This window comes from Antechinus flavipes, chromosome 3 (genome assembly GCF_016432865.1).
Source record: "Antechinus flavipes isolate AdamAnt ecotype Samford, QLD, Australia chromosome 3, AdamAnt_v2, whole genome shotgun sequence".
Lineage (NCBI taxonomy): Eukaryota > Metazoa > Chordata > Mammalia > Dasyuromorphia > Dasyuridae > Antechinus > Antechinus flavipes.
Window position 1 is genome coordinate 612,847,907 of NC_067400.1, and position 19,357 is coordinate 612,867,263.

Genomic DNA, 19,357 nt, shown 5'->3' on the forward strand with positions numbered 1-19,357 from the left:
AGGTGAGACGGTTGGGCGCAGAGAGACGGTGATAAGAGTGGGGAGGACCTCCTTCTCTGGAGCACTCCCCACCCGAAGTGAAGGTGACGCCTCCCCGAACTCCCCCTAGCCATACCTGTCGTCCTTGTCCCCCGAGACTAGGGCTGGTGAGGGCATGCCGAGGTGAGACGCCCCCAATGCCCGCGGGGCTCAGGATGCCCATTCGGCTAGGCGGCAGGGCCCGAGGGGGCATCTGGAATTGGCGCTGGGCCCGTCGGGTCACTCCCATCCCCACAGAACCAGCTATGGGGAGCGAGTTGGAGCCAAAAGCCCAGCTGTTAAAACAGAAGGGTGAGGAGGTGAAAGGGAGTGACAGTCCTTGTCCTGCCTCCCACCCTGAAGAGGCCTGTGTGGCCCACCGTTTGGGAGGCTCAGCAGGAAGGGGCTGCGGTTGAATGCACCCCCAGCCAAGGCCACAAGTTAAAAGTAGAGCTGGGAGCTCTTGGCCACCTGCAGCGGTCTATGCTGGCACCCGTCAATGCTCTTGTGCAAGGGGCACGCTGGGAGCTGGGCCGGGGCTGGCCCTGCTCGTCTCTTACCCCTTCTGCTGCTGCCGGTAGTTCTGCATCTCTAGGGCAGCTTTTCTGGGAAAGGTTCGGAGCAGCTTGAGGACCTGCTGTTTCCAGGACAGCAGGCGTTTCTTCTGTGTCTCGGTGAAAGCCTGGGGGGAAGGGAGCAGGTGAGCGGCTGGCCAGGAGCTGGGGGGGAGCCCCAGGGGAATACTGGGGAGGCCTCACCTCATGTGTCAGGCACTTTTCGATGAGCTGGAGGTAACTGGTAATGTTTTCCTCATCTGGCCGGGACACCAGCAGCTGGGTGCACACTGCTCGGAGAGGGAGGAAGGGGAAGAACTGAGGGGGGGCCCTGTCTGCACTGGGACTCAAGGGGAGCAGACAGGCCCACTCCAAGAGACTTGTGCCGGCACGTGGCCTTGCAGCAGGATGGCAGGGGAGCGGGCCAGAGACACTCACTCCAGGAGGAAGCTCCCGGCTACGCTCCAGGCTCTGGACAACTCCCAGGTCCTCATGCTTTCATCCCCGCCCCCCTGCGGCCCCCAAGACAGAAACTCTCAGCCGCATGTCTGTGAGCCCCAATACCAGGACTCTACCTGCTCTCCATTCAATAGCACAAGGCGATCCAATCACCTCCACCCTAAGCGGTCACTACCAAAGCAAAGAGGAAGTGAGTCCCTGACCTCAGGGAGCACCCCGTGTACGGGGAAGACGAGCCCAAACAAACAGAGCAGAGGGCACAGGGGAAGCTTCAAAAGTACAAAGGACCCTGTGTGGGAAGGGACTGATCTAGCCCTGCCCCTGCAGCATCCTTGGCCCTGCCCTAGATTCAGTAACATGAGTCAAGGGGGGCAGGCAGCAGGGCCCCAGTTTTCATCTCTGTTCCCTCACTCCCAGCCTTGGGCCCCGTGCTCTGGAAGGTTGATAGCTCAGATGGTACCCAGGAGGAGGTCTTCACCTTTGCCCATCACTCGGGTAAACTGGCTGGGGAGGTCTCCATCGGCGACGGGGGCTGTGGCCGGCTCGCTGCCATCACTGGGGGCGGGGGCCGGCTGGGGGGGATAGCTTTCTGCTGGGGGATCCTTGGCCTCCGGGTTCTTCTCCGGGCCGGGGCGAGCTGGGGGGGGCTCGGCGCCCAGCGGCGGCTCCCCCCTTCCCCCCTCCTTGGCAGCAGCCACCACAGCTGCCTGTAGGATGCTGTAGGCCTTGATAGGTGTGACGATGATCTGCTGGAGCTCCTGTAATGCATTCCTCAGGTTCCCACCTTCCAGGACATCCTGGGGATGGGTCAGAAAGGGCGTCAGGAAGCACAGTGAGAGCCCAGGTGAGACAGAAAGAACTCCAAGGATCCCAAGGCCCCAGACTTAACACGCATTCGAGGGCCTCCTCCTCGCCTGTCTAGAACCTGTGACTCTGGACCTACTCTTCCTTTCTTTCTCTCCCCCACAGACACAGCCTGACCCGGATAGCTAGGGGCTTAATAACGTCTCAGGTGGGAGGTCTCTCGGGTGCCCCCTACAGGGCTCTGGGCTCCTAGGGTCCTGAACCTTAAAGCCAAAAGTGCTGAGTCTGAAGACCTAAGTCCCCAACCTGGCAGGGCCTTCAGGTGCCCCGCCCCCACTCCGAGTCGTCACCTTCTCCAGGGACTTGAGGACACTCTGCCTCTCACGCAGCTTCTGGATGCTCAGGGCAATCTTGTGACGGGCACCTTTGGTCACGTTCTGTGTAGGGAGGAGGAAGTCTCAGAGGAACCCAGAGAGGGCCTCCCGGGCTCCCGCAGAGCCAGAGTTGAGGAGGAGGGTCTGGAATGGGCCGGGGCTTCCCTGAAATGCCTTTAGAGGCCCCGCCAGAGGCTGGGCCGGAGCCCAGGACCTTCAGAGTCAGCAGAGGAGAGGCTGCTTCGGGATCTCTCTGGTGCTGGCAGAACAAGGTGGGGGCTCACCTGAGATTCCAGATGCTGCTCTGTCAGGGTCATCATCTCCTCGTAGCTCATCTGGGAGAAGAGGGCTGCGTACTTGTGTAAGCGAAGACTCTTGAGCCACAATGGCACATCTGTGGAGGGAAGACGAGGGGTCCCATCTCCTGTGGGTGGCCCTTTACGCCACCTGACTGCCTACGTCAGGGAGACTCTCCCTGCTCTGCTTTATGACTCACGTCCTCCCCTCAAATTCACCCCTTTGTTTTTGTCTTTGCATACAAAGAGGGAAACACATGGCTGGCTCCCGGATCAAGTGGGAGCTCCCTGCGGGCAGGCCCTGTTTTAGCTTTGTGTACCCCCCAGAGCTGAGGACGGAGCCTGGGACTCAGGAAGGACGTCCTAAGTGACTGAAGATGAGGTCCTTTGCTGCTACGTGCTTTGCTTTGGGAGTCTGCAGGGTAGGAGAGGCAGGACCAGGAGGGCCATTTCTATCTCTGAGTGAGGTCTCCCCCACCCCTATCCCCAATAAACAGGGGCCCAGCCTTTCCGAAGGCCACATTCTCTGAAGAGCCCAGGCTCCGCTTCTCCCAGTTTTATTTTTTCCATGAGTAGCCTGGCATTTCCCCGGGTTTCTCTAAGAATTCCATGGCTCTGGCTATCCTGCCTGCCAAGGGGGCCGGGCCGGCTAAAGGAAGGAGGTCTACTCCATTTCCTTTTCCTGGAGCCAGCAAAGGTAGAGTGCTCCCCACCAGACTTCCCAGCTCACCTTTCATACCACTACCATCCTCCTGAAAAGTGTTCCGGCTGGAGCCCTGCTCCTCCGTCTGCTCGCTGCCTGAGGAAGCCACGCTGCTCTGGGGTGAGAGGGGCGCGTGGTCGGGTGGGGCAAAGGCGGCTCTTGCCCCCAGTTCCTCTGGGCTCAGCCATTCACCAGGGCCCTGTGGGCTCGTGGGGATGAGCGACATGGACCGCTTCAGCGGGCTTGGATGGATTTGGCAGGGGAGGCCTAGGGAAGAAGTGCAGTGGGGAGAAGGGGGTCAGCCTCCTAGAGCTTGGGTGCTGGGAAGCCCAGCCACCACCCCAGGCAATCACCCTACAGTGCTAGCAGTGCTATTCCAGTTCAGTCCACCATCCTCTCCCATCCATCATCACACTTGACCTTCACAGGAGCCTGCGAGTTGCAGGTTGGCCAAGTGTTGTTATACCCTTGTCCCAAACGAGGAAACTGAGGCACAGAAAGTTGACTTGCCTAAGGCAGAGGGAAGACTGAACCCCACATCTTCTAACTCCCAGCTCAGCAGAGCTCCCAGAAGCCATGTGCAGGCAGACCTAATCCTCAAGAGCCCCTGGGGTTGCTCAGCTCTGGGGGGCCAGGGGCACCGCGGGGCCTGGCTCTGGATGCTCTCACACAGCAGGCTGTGCTCAAGCATCTCTGCAGATGGAAGCACTAACCTGATGCTAACTCAGAGGCCTGAGTAGTCGCTAGGCATCTGCTGCCGGCTTTTCACTTTATGAATAAAATTCTAACCTTGCCTCCTTTTTCCAGGCCCTTTCATCTCATCCTTTGTATCTTCCTTCTCTGCAGGAGAACCCTGAAGTCCAGGCTCCCCTATTCCCGGCTTCTGCCCCCTCAGGCATAATGAGTTCTCAAAGAGGAAGATGCTAGACAGATCCCAGGCCAGGGGAGGGCAAGGTTTCCAGGATCTTGAATGGAGCGGAATGGGAACATGGGAGAAGATGCTTGACACTGGCAGGGAAAACTCTCTTCAGAACAAAGTCGTGACACCCTTCAGCCCCATTTTCCACCTGCCTGTGGTGTCCAGTCTCCTCTGCCCCCATGAACACAGGCCCCTCCCCATCTCCCTCCCCATATCCCAGGACCATTTAGGGGTGGGGAGGACAAAGGAAGGAAGGCTAGAGCAGTAAGGCCGGGATGGAAGAAAGTGAGAGATGGGAGTGAACATTCTGTCCCTACACAAGACCTGAGAGTGACCAGAGAATAAAAAGAATACAAATCCTCTCACCAAGAGCTTTAAACTTTTCATCAAACTCCTGTCTCTTTCCCACCTCCAGTTTATCCCGCACATCTGACAGGATAATTTTCTTTAAATACTGCTTTTACTACATTACTCCTCTGCTCAAGAAACCATGGAAGATTCTAATTTCCTGCTGCATCAAGACAAACTTGCTCCTCCTAACCGTTAAGGTCTGGCCCTCAACCTACCTAACGCAGTCTTCAGTTCCCCAAAGGAAACCCTCCACTCATTTCTGTCTCCTCTCACGCCAAGCCTTCCCCTCTCCTTCCCACTGCACCCATTCCTCCAATCCTTCCAGGAACTCTTCTCAGACTGTTCCCGAGCAGGCCCCCTGGCACTTAACAAGACCGGGTGACCCGCACAGCCAGGCTTTGCTCGGCCACCACCGTGTGACTGCAGGCAAAGCACTGCTCCCCAGTTTCTCACTGGAAGGTAAAAGGCAGGCCTCAAGATCTCTACACCTCCATCTCCTGCAACCAGTCTGTGACGCCTTTGTTTCAGTGCACTGGGGCTGGGAGCTGGAACTGCATCCGAAGGGCTCCCCACCAGGCTCAGGCCAGGCCCTGGACCCGCAGCTGCTAAAGGGTGGCCGTGGGCCGGGCCTCACCTGCATTTGCGTTGCTCCCAATACTGTTGATGGTGGATGGCACCGCACCAGAAGGGTGGAAGGGCACATGTCCGTTTTCTCGTGGCGGCTTGTCCTGCCAGCCGGGCCCGAGCTCGCCAGGGCCAGCCTCCCCGGGGCCACCCCACTCATCTGAGCCCTGGCGGGAGTGGTAGGCCGTCTCTGCGCGGGTCCGGAAGCCCCCGGCCAGCCGTTCCTCAAGGTGGCTGAGCCAGAGGGCTAGCGAGTTTCGGTCCTCCAGTGTGGTGGCCGGGTGGATGAGGGCGTAGGACAGCAACTGCCGACTCTCCTCAATGAAGGCGTTGTTCTCAATGGAATAGGCCAGCACCTTCTGCAGCAGCTTCATATACTCAGACTTGGCCTCTGTGTTGCCGGGCTGGAGCAGGGGCAGATGGGACAACAAGAGGGAGACTACCTTCTCTTTGGACTCTTGCTGCCATTGGTTGATGATGGCTGAGGAGAAAAGGCAAACAGAGGAGTAGGTGAAGGGCTCATGGTGAAGGATCCTGGGAAAGGCGATGGGAAGTCTGCTAATTTCTGGATTCTGGCTCCATCTCCGAGCCTCTCATCCCCACAGCACGACCTATGCTTTTCCTTCTCCCCGCCAAAACCCTATCCTCCCACAGGCCCCTCTTCTAACCCTTCTACACTCGCCTAGGCCTCCTCCTCCTCCCAGCCACATGACTCTTACCACTAGATCACCGCTTTCCCATTCAATCCCACCTCCTCAATTTGAAGAGGAGAGCAGGGCACAGAGGCAACTTCTTGACTCCAAATCCACCCCTGCATCTTCCCTGCATCCCTAGGCTTGCCTTCCTCTCCCAATTCACCTGGCAGAGAGGCTCCTCCTCAGACAGCTGTGGGGTGCCCTCTCTGCCATGGACGTCATGGCCAGTCCCAACCACATATTTCTCAAGCCTGGGATCCCAGGCTTCTTTCCCACTGCCCCCCTTTGGAAGCCCCAGAGGAGGCAGCTCAGCATTTCCTAAAGCACTGTTCTAGGAGCTCTTTCCCTCCACATAGCTCACCTCTGCCGGGAAGTTTTCTCCAATCATCTTTGTCCACAATGACCCCAACCTCTGAGCAACTGAAATAAGCAGGCCTTATCCAGAGTCCAGCCTCCCCACTTCTCTATCGGTGTGACCCATCTCCTTACTTGGAAGAGGCTTAGGGGAAGAAGCTACCCCTGCCCCAATGGGGAGGGGGAAGGGGCAGAGAGTCCCCCTCCCCAAACCTGTTAACAGACCTCCTTTCAGTTTTTTTTTTGGTCATTTCCTTTTAGCCAAACTTAGCAAATAGAGCCCCCTCAGGAAAGGGGACAAATGCCATTTCACTGGCAACACCATCCCCCTTGGTATTTTTCAGAAAGCAGCGACAAGGACCCGGAAAACTGTCGATCTGGGCCTGCAACTCTCAAGGGCTCCAGGCACATCTACAGCATTTCCCAGGCAGCTGTACTCTGGTATTAATTCAGAAATACTGAAAATCAAGGAGGGCCAGGGGAATGGACCTGCTGTCCTGACCTCCTAGACACAGGCAGAGGAGTTAAGTCTCTGGGTAGAACCATAACCCTGCCTTTCCCCTCTACCATTCTCCCCCCCCCCCCCCCCCCCCCCCCAGGTTAATAACCATCTTCCATTTACAAAGAAACAGACCAACCCAAGAGGTGCATCAAGTTTGCCCGCTGAGTGTGCAACACAGAAGGGGAATGGAATCTTGCCAATTACAACAGGAGGCCAGCATCTGAAGAATCGAAGTGCCCCGATCTCCGGGTCTCTGGAGAGCCCAAATAGTCCTATACTCTGCCTGAATTCCCCCCTTGTCTCCAAACCCCCAACCCCCACAGTGAATTCTCAAAAGGAGCTTTTTCCCCCAACTTTAGGGCCTTCCAACTTGCTTCTTGCCTTGCCTCCCCATTCCCCATTCCTGTCCTCTCCCTCCTTCCTGCCCATCAGCCATGGCCAGTATCCACTGTCTGGACCTCACATGACCTCAAAAACACTCAGGCCTCAGGCCTGCAATCTTTCAAAGAGGAACAAATGGCCAAACTTCATTTTTGGCCCAGGACATCCCCAAATACCACAAACTTTCCTCAATCGCAGCTTTGGGGTCAGTCATTCAGAAATTGAGCTGAATTCTTCCCGAACTCCCAGATTCTGCAGCCTGCACTCCCTCTTGGGGATAGCTAATACGGGACAGATAATAGATTTAGAGCTTAGACGGGACCTCAGAGGTAATTGGAGAGCCTGACGCTACACAACGAGCAGCAGCAAGGTCTTCTAGACTCAGAGCCCCATTCCATGTCACCCAAAAAGCTCCTTACTCGGACCCCACCGTGGTCTCCTAGTACTGGGGCAGAGGAAGTTCAATGACTTGCCTGGGGTCACATGGCCAGGGAGGCAGAGAGGAAATGGAAGGAAGCTCCAATCTCCCATCAACCTCTAACCTCCCCCCTCCCCCTCCCACAACCTCCCTGGATTAAAGAGGTGCTTTTATTCGGCCTAAGCCTACTTAACCCTTGACCCGATTGTGGAGTGGAGGCAAAGCCTAATTTTAGCACCAGGGACTCCAACAACTGATCAGACAAAATGAGGGCGTCAAGTCCACAGCATGGGCTCACACTAAGAGGCCTGGAACTCTCCTGAAGCCCAGCTCTTCCTACTCAACCTCTGTCTTCCGAGAGACTCAAAAACTTCAACCTTTCAATCTGTCAATCTCCTTCCCCTCCCCCAAGCTTGTGGACACAAAAAGTCTGAGACAAATGACAAGACCTGGACCCAGGAGGCTGGGCACAGATGCCCCCTGGTTTAGGATAAAGGAAAGGAGACTTTGTTTCCCTCCCAATCCCTGTCCTGAACTCCTCACCCTCCCTCCCACCTCAGTCCTTATACCTGATTTTGAGACTCAAACCACACTCCCTCATGGAATCCTGGGAGGGGCCATCCCTAAGCCTCTCTGGTTCCCTCCCTCCCCTCATCATTGGAAAATCTGTCAGGGAGGTTTTCACGCGTGGCTTCCCACACCCAGCCAAGGGCTCTATTCTCACTGACATCTGGTTAGACCTCAAGAGGAGCAGAGGTCTCTGGGCTGCTGTGCATAGCTCCCTGCTGGGGCCTCCAGGAGACGCAGCCTCTGGGGGGTACAGCCAGAAAGGAAATACTGCCCAAGGGAGGCGTGTGCTTCAATGAGGGACCTTGTTCTGCTCTGGAGAAAGGCAGGAGTTGTTTCTGACGCAGAGTCTCACATGGGGGGTGGGACCCGACACAGAATCAGCAGATGCCTAAGAAACAGCAACACCCAGGAACTTGGATGGGGGCCCTCGAGAAGCTACCCCCGTTGAGACGATGGATAATGGGTCGGAACTGTTCTGTCAGGGTCACCTATAACAAAACTAGGCCTTCAGCAGAGCAGGTACCTGTGAGGCTGTACACAATGGTGGGGACCTACCCAGGAGGGTAATGCATTCTGGGACTTCACTCCTTATTCTGAGACTCCCCCCACCCATCCTAGAAAAAGCAGACCTTGTTTGTGGGAGACCCTGTGGAGAACATAATGTACCTGGTCCCTTCCCCATCCGAGGATGACGAACCAATTTGGATCTCACAAATTTGTTATTTTGGGGGTCCTCTAAAGGCAGACTTGACCCCAGGGGTACAGAGGGAGGAAGGGAGAGCACCATGTTCTGTCCCCATCTCTCATGAAGCCACAAGTATTGATGAAGAAGGGGGTGGAGGTAGGGCTTGGACAGGAAGAAGGGCTGGTCCTGGCAGGGGTGGCGAGTGGGCAGGCCCCATACGGAGGTGGCAACAGCAAGAAGAGGGCCAACTAGAGCTAAGTAGGGCACGACCCTGAGGCTTGGCAGCTTTCGGGGGCCAAATATATCTTTGAGGCTCTGATGAAGCCAAACCCATTTTTATATCCCTTACTGTTGCAATCGTGTTGGGCAGCTGCCAGAGGGGCTGAGGTTTGGCTGAGAACAACTGCCCATTCCCCATGCTCCAGCCATTGCTGTTTGGGGGAGAAGGGGGAGGAGTGAGGGGAAATAGGACAAGAGGGAGGCTCACATTTTTGTATAATGAAGTGGACTGAAGGAACTCATGAAAGAACAGCATTGCTGGGCTCACTCTGACGGGAAAAGGAGAAAGATGAAGTTTCCCCAAACTCCACCCCAGGGTGGATAGTGTATGTGTGTGTGGGTGATGATCTGGCTGGGGAGCAGGTCCCTGATCTAGTGACTCACTGTCCCTTTCCTGACCTCAGTTTCCCCACCCAGACTGAGCTAGAGTGAAGCAGAACAGGAAGGCAGAAAGGAAGGTAAATAGAACTATCCTAAGCTAGAGGTAGGTTTGTTTGTTTGTTTGTTTGTTTTCAGAAAGGGAGTGGGGGAGGGAGGGCAGGGAGAGGACAGTCTCTGATTCACAGAACTCAATACAGGCAGGAGGCATGCTGGGAGTGTTGCTCAGGGAACTTCAGGGGCAAGAAATGAAGTCCAGTTCATGTCTCCCCAGGCTCCTCCCCCATCCTGGAGCCAGAGACATCCCCGTCCAAGTCTGCCTGGCTCTGACCCTCCAAGAAGGCCTAAATTTATGTCATTTGCTCACAGCTGGATCATAGCTGGGAAGACAGAACAGGAGTAGAGAAGGAAAAGGAAAAGGGATGAAGCTACTAACTCCCAGATCCTCAGACCATCTGTATCTTCCCACTTCTTGATATTGAGATACCTCCATGAAGATGCTATGAAACCAGCTCTCATTCCCAGGGCAAAATAGGAGTTGGCCAAAGTTTCCTCAGATTCTCAAGAGAAAAGGAGTTGACCTCTGCCTATTCCCCTGGACTCCAGAGCAGGGTGCAGTCTATCAAGCTTCCTTAGTGGGAACCCTTCCTTCTAGGTACAAACTCACACAGATAGATCCTGACAGGTCTAACCAAATGGACTTAGCCTGAAGCCCATGAACACCTTTTTTTTTTTTTTAAAATACTGGATAACTGTTTGTTACCTTTGTAATCTTAGGCATTTTATATTATGCTTAAAGGTAGCAGTGAACCACAGCTATGGACTTGAAGTCAAGATTTGGGTGCAAATGCAGCCCCAGACATTTCTTAGCTGTGTGACACTGGCTTAAGTTGATTCACCTCTGCCTGCCTCAGTTTCCTCCTTTGTAAAGTGGGGCTATTAAATGCTCCTACCTCCTGGGACTGTTGTAAGAATCAAATGAAATAATATTTGTAAAACTTTTAGCACAGTTCTCGGCATATAGTAGGTGCTTTATAAAAGCTTATTCCTTCATCTTTCCTTCCATTCTGATAATGGATACGTGGGTTTCACCAGACTGCCAAAGGGGACCTCTTGACACAAAGAACAAAGGTTGGACAGGAGTGTTCTCCATTCCTGAGTTGATCATATAACACCCTCACTTCGTTCCTATGAAGGAAGCACCCTGGATTCTACCCAACAGTGCCTTCTGCCTATGCCAGGGGAATGCCAGAGCACTGTAGCAACAGCTCCAATTTTAGGGTATAAACTTAGAGGGTCTGGGAGTCCCTTGATGGACGAACACCCATAGGCGTAGTGTACAAAAAGACAAACTCCATTTTATCCTCCTACATGAAATCCTGGGCAGGTCCTCATGGACTTCACCAACACATTTCCCAAAACCATGACGAGAGGATCATGGGGTTCTTGCCATTTGGTCTGAGGCCTAAGGGCCCCTGTGTCCATTCGAAGGACACAGTTTCATTTACCTCCTGAGGTTGACATTCTAGGCCCTCCAACAATCTATCTTCTCAGACTTGCACCCTTTTCTCTACGGGTGACTTTTATGCAGACCCAGATTGCCCTGTATCAGATGACGGCCATCCCAGTCTCTTCCTTTCTCTTTCTCCTTCAGGACTAGCCCACCCCCAGAGACCCTCTCTGCTCTTTACTGCACTGGGCAGAACATGGGCGAGGCCTCTGACTTAACTAAACAGGCCAGTCTCTGCTACCATTTTTTTGAAGGAATCCTGGCTTTCCAATGATCTATTATTCTTTTTGTTATCTCTTTGCAGCCACAGGCATTCGGCTAAGTTAGGAGAAGCCCCGGGAGGAGGTTTTGTGGTTGTTCAGTCCCCTCTGACTCCTCTCTGCAGCCCCATTCTGATTTTCTCAGCAGATACTGGAAGGGTTGGCCATTTCCTTCTCCAGTACGTTTTACCGATGAGGCAGACAATGACTTGCCCAGGGTCACCCAGCTAATAAGTCTGAGGCTGTGTTTGAACTCGGCGAGATGAGTCTCCCTGCCTCCATGCCCAGTGCTCTGGGCTTGGCTCCAGAGGGGAAGCAGACAGTAACAGAGCCCTCTAAGGCTCACAAAGGACTTCAAACCCAATATCCCTTCTAATACCCACAGGCCCCCAGGGACAGAGACCCTTCAGGACTCCTCATTGTCCCCATTTTATCGCTGATGTGAAAAGAGAGGCTGAATGAGTTATCTAACACGGCAGGGGCAGAATTCTCTCTCAGAGCACTCTCCTTGCCTCCAGACCTGACTCCTGGGTTAGCTGGGCAGGGGTGGACTACATCCCTCCACATCAACAGCCAGAAGCTGGTCTGACTGGGACCTTCTGTCCCTCTTTCCTTTTCCATAAACCATAGATTAAAAAGCCCAAACACTCTAGCATCCAGAGCTCAAAAATGGGGGGGAGGGGGGGAGAGGGAGAGGGGGGAGAAAGGGAGAGTCCAAGGGGAAACAGGGAGAAGGAAGACTGAAGAGAGAGCTAGGAGCCCCTTTCTGGGGCCAAATCTTTGTAAGGTGGCAAGAGAAAGGAGACTGAGGTCAGGATGACTAGGTGTTGTTACCAGTCACCTCCTCAGGTAAAGTTCTTCCCCCTCAGCCCCTACTGCCTTCCATGACCATAAATCTCCACTGGTACCCGGCCTCTATATGCCCTGAGCCTTGGGACCTCTTTGTGTCCCAATCTCCCTCAACCGCTTGTCCTAGCTGGTAGAAGTCCTGGCAGGCACCTCAGTGGTGACCTGGAAATCCACTGGTTGGTGCCCAGGCCTAGGGACACCTCGCCATGCTCTTCCTGAGTCACATGCCAGACCCCAATGTCTGTTCCAGTCCTGGAGTCTATGATTCCATTTTGTGGTCATGTGCCTCATTTCTAGCCTGAGACTGATCATCTGATTATCCTAGAAATCCCAGTCAAGGCCCAGGATGAGTATTTACCAAAGACAGGCATTTAATGTGGATCTCACTGAACTGCTGCTGGGCCATGGCAGTGCACAAAGACAGCTTTCCCCTCCTAGACTCTGAACACACACCCAAGATTCGAGACCTTTTTCATAACTTTGCTACTTGACACACAACATGAAAATCCCTAAGTGGGAGACAGGAGGAGGACCTCAAGGAAGCTCTCTGCCTCCCGGCTCTGGGGCGGGCCTTGGTCTGAGAGGGCCACAGACTCACCAGCACTGTTGGCCTCCGACTCCAGAAGGTGGATGTCGTTACAATCTGCCAAGGAGTGCTCCAGGCAAAGCTGCAGAAACCGGGCCTGGGTTCGGGTGACCCGCTTCAGCAGGGACAGCAAGGCCACCGTCTGCTCACACTCATTCCAGCCCTTGAACCAGCCGGCAAGGATGCCAACCTGGTCTCGGAACATCATGGTGCCGTGGCCAGGGCCTGGGCTTGGCACCGGCAGAGGCCGGGGGTGGGGGAATGGTGGGGCAGGGCAACGCTGTCACATGGTCTCGGCTCCAGAATCTTGTGGTCTCTCCCCAGGGGATCAGGGTGCTTAGAAAATCCCGGGAGGGGCAGCGGGGGCAGAGGCCTGCTCACATCAGGGAGGTCTCCATGGGCTCCTAGAAGACAGAAAAGAGGGTATCAGACCCAGTCCAAGGGCTTAGGAGGCCTCAGTGTCTCAGTGTGCAGAGCCAAGTCAGCAGTCGAGCTTCTGGGAAAAAAGAATGCAGGACGGATGAACCCTTAACTCTGTTCCCCAGTCCTCTAGGCCAGAAGAGTTGACTTAACGGGCTGCTCCCAGACGGCTACATGAGAATGCTGACCCACTCATTCACATTCTGAAGAACTGAGCTCAAAATGCAGTAAGACACACACGATCTGACTGACCCAAGAGCTTTCAGAAAGCCTCGGCTGTCCAGGAGGGCAGAAATGCCAGCGTGCTCCTCCAGGAAGCAGGCCACCCGAGTTCTGGCCCACAAGTGACTGATTTTGCAACCTTGGGTGTCACTTCCCTAACTGCCTGGATTTTAGCTGCCTCACACCTAACCTCCCTGAAGGAGACAATCTCTTTAGACCCCTTTTGGCTTAAATACTCTTTTCTCTCTAATCCCATGATTAAGAGCCTCTGAAAGGCCACCCAAAAGGGGTCCTGAATAACATGAGAGATTTATCTCAGGATGAGCTCCTGTCCCAAAGCAAGAGCACAAGCTGAATGATCTCTTCAGAGAGCTTTCACAAGAAGCAACTTATGCTTTTGTAAAATATTCTTTCTTTCTAGATAGACTCTGAGAGACTGCTGAGTAGAGAGACTTATAACTTATAACTCCAGGGGTGAGTCCACTTCCCTGACTCTCAGATTTTAGGCAGGGAAGGCAGAAAGGAAAAACCATTTATTAAGCACCTACTACGTGCCAGGCACTGTACCCAATGCTTTGCAAACATTATTTCATTTGTTTCTCACAAGAACCCTTCACTTCCCAGATTCATTTATTCATTTATTTAGGATTTTTTTTTTTTTGGGGGGGGGAACTATGTGAAAGAGCAGATTCTTTGTTGCAATTGCTATCTAGCTTTAATCACTGAATGGGTGCAGCCTCAGTCAAAGGCTGGTGACCTTGCACAGCCCTCCCTCACTTAAATCCAATTCACATGCAGGTCATGGCAGACCCTCCCTGATGTCATGGTCTTCTTGGAGAGGAAAGGAAGGACAAACAACAACCCTGCAAGGTAAATACTATTAGTTTAACCCTTTTACAGCTAAGGAAATAGGACAGAAAGCTTAAGGAAGTTGTCTAGGGTCTCAAATCTGGGAAGCATCTGAGGCTAGCTGTAAACTTAGAACTTAACTCCAGATTGGGCACCATGCTAACTAGTTACCTACAAATTCCTGGACTGTCACATATAGGCTCCTCTCCAGTAATAATATTCAGTGGCTACTTGTTCCAACTAGGAGCTGAAAAAAAGGTCCTATACAACATCCAAGAGGTCACCGAGCCCTCCCTTCTGAAGCACTGTCCACAGGAAAAGTTCCTGGCTCTGCCCTCTAGGGCCAAGCAGGACAAGGCCATATATAGCCTCTTCCAAACGGGAAGCCACCTGCAGGCAAATATTATGCCTTCTAAGTCTTCCCTACCCTAGAATTTTTTCAACTGACCACATGGCCTGAAATCAAGGTCTGGCACTCATCCCCACTTCCTTCTAGAATCTCTCTCATTTTTCAAGACTTGGCCCATATAGAAGATATATGAGATCTTTCCTCAACTCTGTCATACCTTCCCTTCCAAATTTATATTAATTTTGTGTTTGTTTTATGCCCTTCTGCTTCCCCTGACTGAATGTTAAATTTTTGGGGCAGAGACCAATCACTTCATTATTTGTTGCAGCTCAGCACCTAGTATAGTACCAGGCACACTTGATTGATTGGCAAAAGGCCAAAGGGGCCAGGGTCCTGGGTCCCCTGTTAATGACTGAAGACTGGAATCAGAAAAGCTAACACCAATCTCACTGAGTTTGACGTGTCTGGCCCTTGCTAGAAACCCAAAGTGGTCACAGCTTACTCAGCAAACTAATGCCTACAGGTGGGAAGGGGGAAATTACCTTGTAGCTCTTTTGCATGGAACAATGTGATCTAACTAGTAATATTCCTTGTATCCCTGAGGGGGTGGGGGCAGGTACAGTTCTTTGCTTATTTAATAGGATTTGGGAAATCAAGAGTTTTAAGTCGTAATGTTGGAAAGACCTGGGTTCAAATTCCCATGCTTACTGTGTGTGATACCATTATCTATAAAACAAGGACAATAATATCTACTTCATAGCATTGTTATAAGGCTCAGATAAGATGAATGCAAAACACTCTGCAAATAAAGCAACATACAGATATCAATGGGCATGACGTAAATGTCCACAGAAAGGAAAAGTGAATCTAGAAACTTTGAGACACAGTTGAGAAAACTGAAGGTAGAAAAATGGAGAAAGTTCTTAAATAGGGGGAGGAAGATGACCCAACCTGACAGATTTTCACAAACAAGAAACAAATTTGTTTCTTTGTCTCCATTAACAGAAAACCCAATGAACAAAAGGGACAGGCTTCATGCAGGAATGGAAAAAGGGAAAAGCCTCTCTTCCCAGATCTCTGTTATAAATATCTATGACCACATAGGCAAAATCTGTTCCTCCCCCTAAGCCTTAGTTTCCCCATCTATAAAATGAGGGGACTGGACAAGATGATTTTTAGGGGTTATGCTGCCATCAAATCTGTGGTGTGGCTAGGCCAAGTCCAGCTCTCTTTGCTATCCCCAACAAGGCCAAAAAAAATCTCTCCAACAATAATGGAAAACAAGAGAAATGGAGGAAGGATTGGCTGAGAAAAGTCTAGAATCCGGCAAGAGGGCATGACCCTCATCTGCAAACAGACTTTGGGGGAAAAAGTAGTTTTAACATCAGCAGTATTAAAATTTCATCTAAAGAGGAAATCTGCAGCTCCTTTCAGGAATTGAGGGCTATCCAGTTGTTTGGAACACAACTGAATGATGAGATCCCTCATCATGAGGGGCTTAGGATGGGGGATTCATTCCCTGCTACACCCTAATGCTCGCTCAGTCCTAGCTACTCTGCGGCCACTGGGAAGGACAGCCTGCTTGACGTGGGGACAAAAGCTGCCTTAGCTTCAAACATGGCCAGAAAAGAATCCCTGGATGTCACAAATGAACAGGCATCACAGGGAATCCTTAAGGTAAAAAGTCCTCTCAAGAGAGTTCATCAAGCTCCCCGCCAATATCTGTGTGTAAACAAGGAGCTTGACACTGAGGAAGTACTTGCTAATCCCAAAAGTGAAGGTCAGAGGGATCATCCAGGAAATCACCTAGTCAGACCAACAGGTGATCCTGAGATGTTTTTTTCTTCATAACTCCTACAGAGCAGACAAGAGGGCCCTGTTCCAAAAGAAGAGGCCAAAGAGGATCCGGAGTGCTGCTCATTTTCCTGGCTTCTACTGGCAGTCTCCACGGACGCCAACACCACCTGAACAAACAAGGTGGCACGGATGCCTCCCCTCACCCTTACTGCCTCTTACACAGAAGAGGTATTAACAGTTCAGTAACTGAAGGCAGGTGCCTATTCTAACAGGAGAAAGCAATCATCAAGTGAAGAGCAAAGCCAAGGAAACTACTCCAGGTCCTGAGCAGAACTGAAATGTGATTTTTTGTGAGGCATTCCTAAAGGGCACAGACTTGCCATGAGAAAAGGGAAGATCTTGCTTCTGGGATGGAAATTATCATAAGGGTAAGAAACAAGAGAGGAGCAGAGCTTTCTGGGAAATGACCAGAGCACAGGAATTCCTTGGAAATCCTTGAAGCAGAGAGCAAATAGCGCTGGTTCTTTTTGGGTCCTACCTGCCATGAGCAAATGGCTCCTAAAGCTCTGTGCTGCATAGTCAGCTCTTCTCTATCACACACTTGCTCTCTTGGGAAGCTCATTCCTTCTCATGGGGCAGATACCTCCTCTATGCAGATGTGCCCCCAGACTCTCCAACCCTTGTTTTTAATTCCAGATGCCTGCCAGTGGAACATATCACCTGTACTTCAATCTTAACATGTCAGGCAACAAACATTTAGTAGTTATGTCTAACAATATTCTCCTCGTCTTATCCTCAAACTGGCTTCTCTACCTGACATCTCTATTTCTGTCTCAGTGGGATCCCCATTCTCCCAGCACCCAGACTTGGAATTTCCAATTCATGTTCAGGCGTATCATACAGGTCCTCACTGACCTGCTAAGTCTCTTCCTGTTTCATCCCAACCGTCAGAGGTATCCTAAAATACAAGTCTGACCATGGCCACCCCTCACCTCACACACCCCAATCTTTCAAGAACTTCCAGTTAGATCCCCATTATTTTCAGGATCAAATACAAAATCCTCTGCTTGGCGTTCAAAACTCTTCATAATCTTGTCCTCCCCTCCTACTCTTCTAGACCTCTTCCAGGGTGCTCCCTTGCCCATACACTTCAATCCAGTGAACTTGGTATCTTGGCTATTCTGTGGACAAGACTCTTCATCTCCTCACTGTGATTTTCACTGACCTGGCAATTCTCTCCTTCCTCACCATTGCCTCTTAGCTTTCTTTGAATCGATGCTAAAATCCTCCCTTGTTCAAGAAGTCTTTCCCGACCCCCTTGATGTCAGTGCCTTCTGAAAACATTGCCATTTTAGCCTGCAAAAGTCTCATTTGTACGTGTCTGTCTGCATGCTGTCCAGGAATTTGCTAGAGCCAGCTTGACCATGAAAGCCATTTTCAGTGTGAGCATTTACACAATGGAAATCAAGAAACACCGAAAATCAAGGCTTGTTTGTTTTTCTGATAGTCTAGATTTAAGAAAGAGATAGAGAAAATGTTAATAATACAGTTTAAATTTGAAGTTGTGTACTACCCATATCTCCCTCTTCCTCACCAGTTGTCCCATTAGACTGAAAGCTCCTTGAAGAGCAAGGACTGTTTTTTGCCTTTCTTTATAAACCCAGTCCTAGCAGTGTTAGGTACCTATCAATGCTTGTTGACGTAAACAGTTCTGTTGTATTCTGCTCTGATTAGAATACATTTGGAATACAGATAGTTCTCAGTTCTCTTCTTACACAAATTTGACTTTAAGTAAAGAATTTTGAAAGAAATCTGCATTCCAAAAAACCTTAACTTTGCTGTACAGTACTGTGCCCGGGCCCCCAAGCTCGCTCTCTCCCTTCCTACTCCTGCCCCTTGGCTCAGCACTCCTAGGCCTCCCCCCCAAAACAATCCCCTTCAAGTAAAAGTAGAAAAGACCACCACCGTCACTGTTGCCATAGTGGATCACAGACTTGGCCTGAGAGAAAAGACCCCTTTGCCCTGCTCTGCCTACTATCAGCGTGTCTGTTTTCTGTCTGTCAGTCCTCAGGTACCCAGTGTCTTCTCCTGTCTGTGTCCATGTCTGGGCCCTGCTTCTTGTTCTTCCAGCTCTCTCTTCTCCGTCCCTAGTCCCCAAGTATCCTTGAACAGTCCCCTTCCTTCATGGGTGCACTGTCCCCTTTTTGCCTCCCTCCCTCCCTTCCCCATGTCTACAAGTAAATTCACATTACACAAAAACTGCTTTATATTTACATGAAGTGAGAACCATTTGTTGTTCTGTGTTTAGTTTGGTCACTTTTAAGAAGGAAACTGACAAACTGGAGCATGTGAAGAGAACATAAAACCATGACATACAAAGATGAACTAAAGGACTTGGGATTTTTAGCTACAGAAAAGAGGACTGAGAAAGGAAAAGCTAGCTCTCTTCAAACTGGAAGCACCTTTTGTATCTTGGTCACTGTCCTGAATTAAGAGCAATGAGTCAAGTTGCAAAGAAAGAGAGGTTACTATATAGAAAAAAAAAACCTGATGATTAAAGCTGTCCAGAAATGGAAGGGGCTTCCTCCATAAATAGCAAACTCCCCATCTTAGGAAGCTGAATGCTGGCTCATCAAGTATGTCGCAGAGGGGATTTTTGTTAAATACAGATTGGATCGGAGGAACTCTGGGGTTCCATTCATTCCTGATATGACTTCTCTCTCCCTGGAACCCTTCCCCCCATATCCACTCAACATAACAACTCTTCCTTCCTCACAGCCCCAAGACCACATTCTCACCACTTCACACCAAGCCTATTCAGCTGGTCTAAACAGTCCCATTTTCTCTCTCCTTGAAACCACAGTACACTTGGCTGCTGGAGTCATTTTTCTAAAACACCATTTTCATTATGTGACTCCCCTGTCCCAAATACAAAAATGGCTTCATACTGCCCGAAAGAGAAATTCTTAATTGCTCTCCTAACCCAACCCACCTTATCTCCATTGCTCCAGCCAAACTGATGCCCTAACACCCTCACACAGACAGCACCTCACAAACTGCCAGCTCTGCCCTTTGCTCACAGCAGGCTCCTGCCCAGCTGAAATCCCCTTTCCTTTTAGTTTATCTGAATCATGCTCATTTTAACTCCACT

At 51.4% G+C, this 19,357-nt stretch overlaps 1 protein-coding gene across 1 annotated transcript in view; it reads right to left on the reverse strand.

The window, feature by feature from the left end:
- SAMD4B (sterile alpha motif domain containing 4B) overlaps nt 1–19,357 on the reverse strand; it is a 30,117-nt gene that overhangs the window by 2,818 nt on the left and 7,942 nt on the right. The window contains exons 3-11 of the mRNA XM_051989031.1: nt 12,582–12,973; nt 5,113–5,583; nt 3,236–3,475; nt 2,494–2,603; nt 2,186–2,272; nt 1,510–1,828; nt 777–862; nt 579–700; nt 116–314 (exon numbers count right to left, since the gene is read on the reverse strand). Of these exons, the coding sequence (XP_051844991.1) occupies nt 116–314; nt 579–700; nt 777–862; nt 1,510–1,828; nt 2,186–2,272; nt 2,494–2,603; nt 3,236–3,475; nt 5,113–5,583; nt 12,582–12,777 (1,830 nt within the window). The 5' untranslated portion in view covers nt 12,778–12,973. The remainder of the gene's footprint in view (nt 1–115; nt 315–578; nt 701–776; nt 863–1,509; nt 1,829–2,185; nt 2,273–2,493; nt 2,604–3,235; nt 3,476–5,112; nt 5,584–12,581; nt 12,974–19,357) is intronic.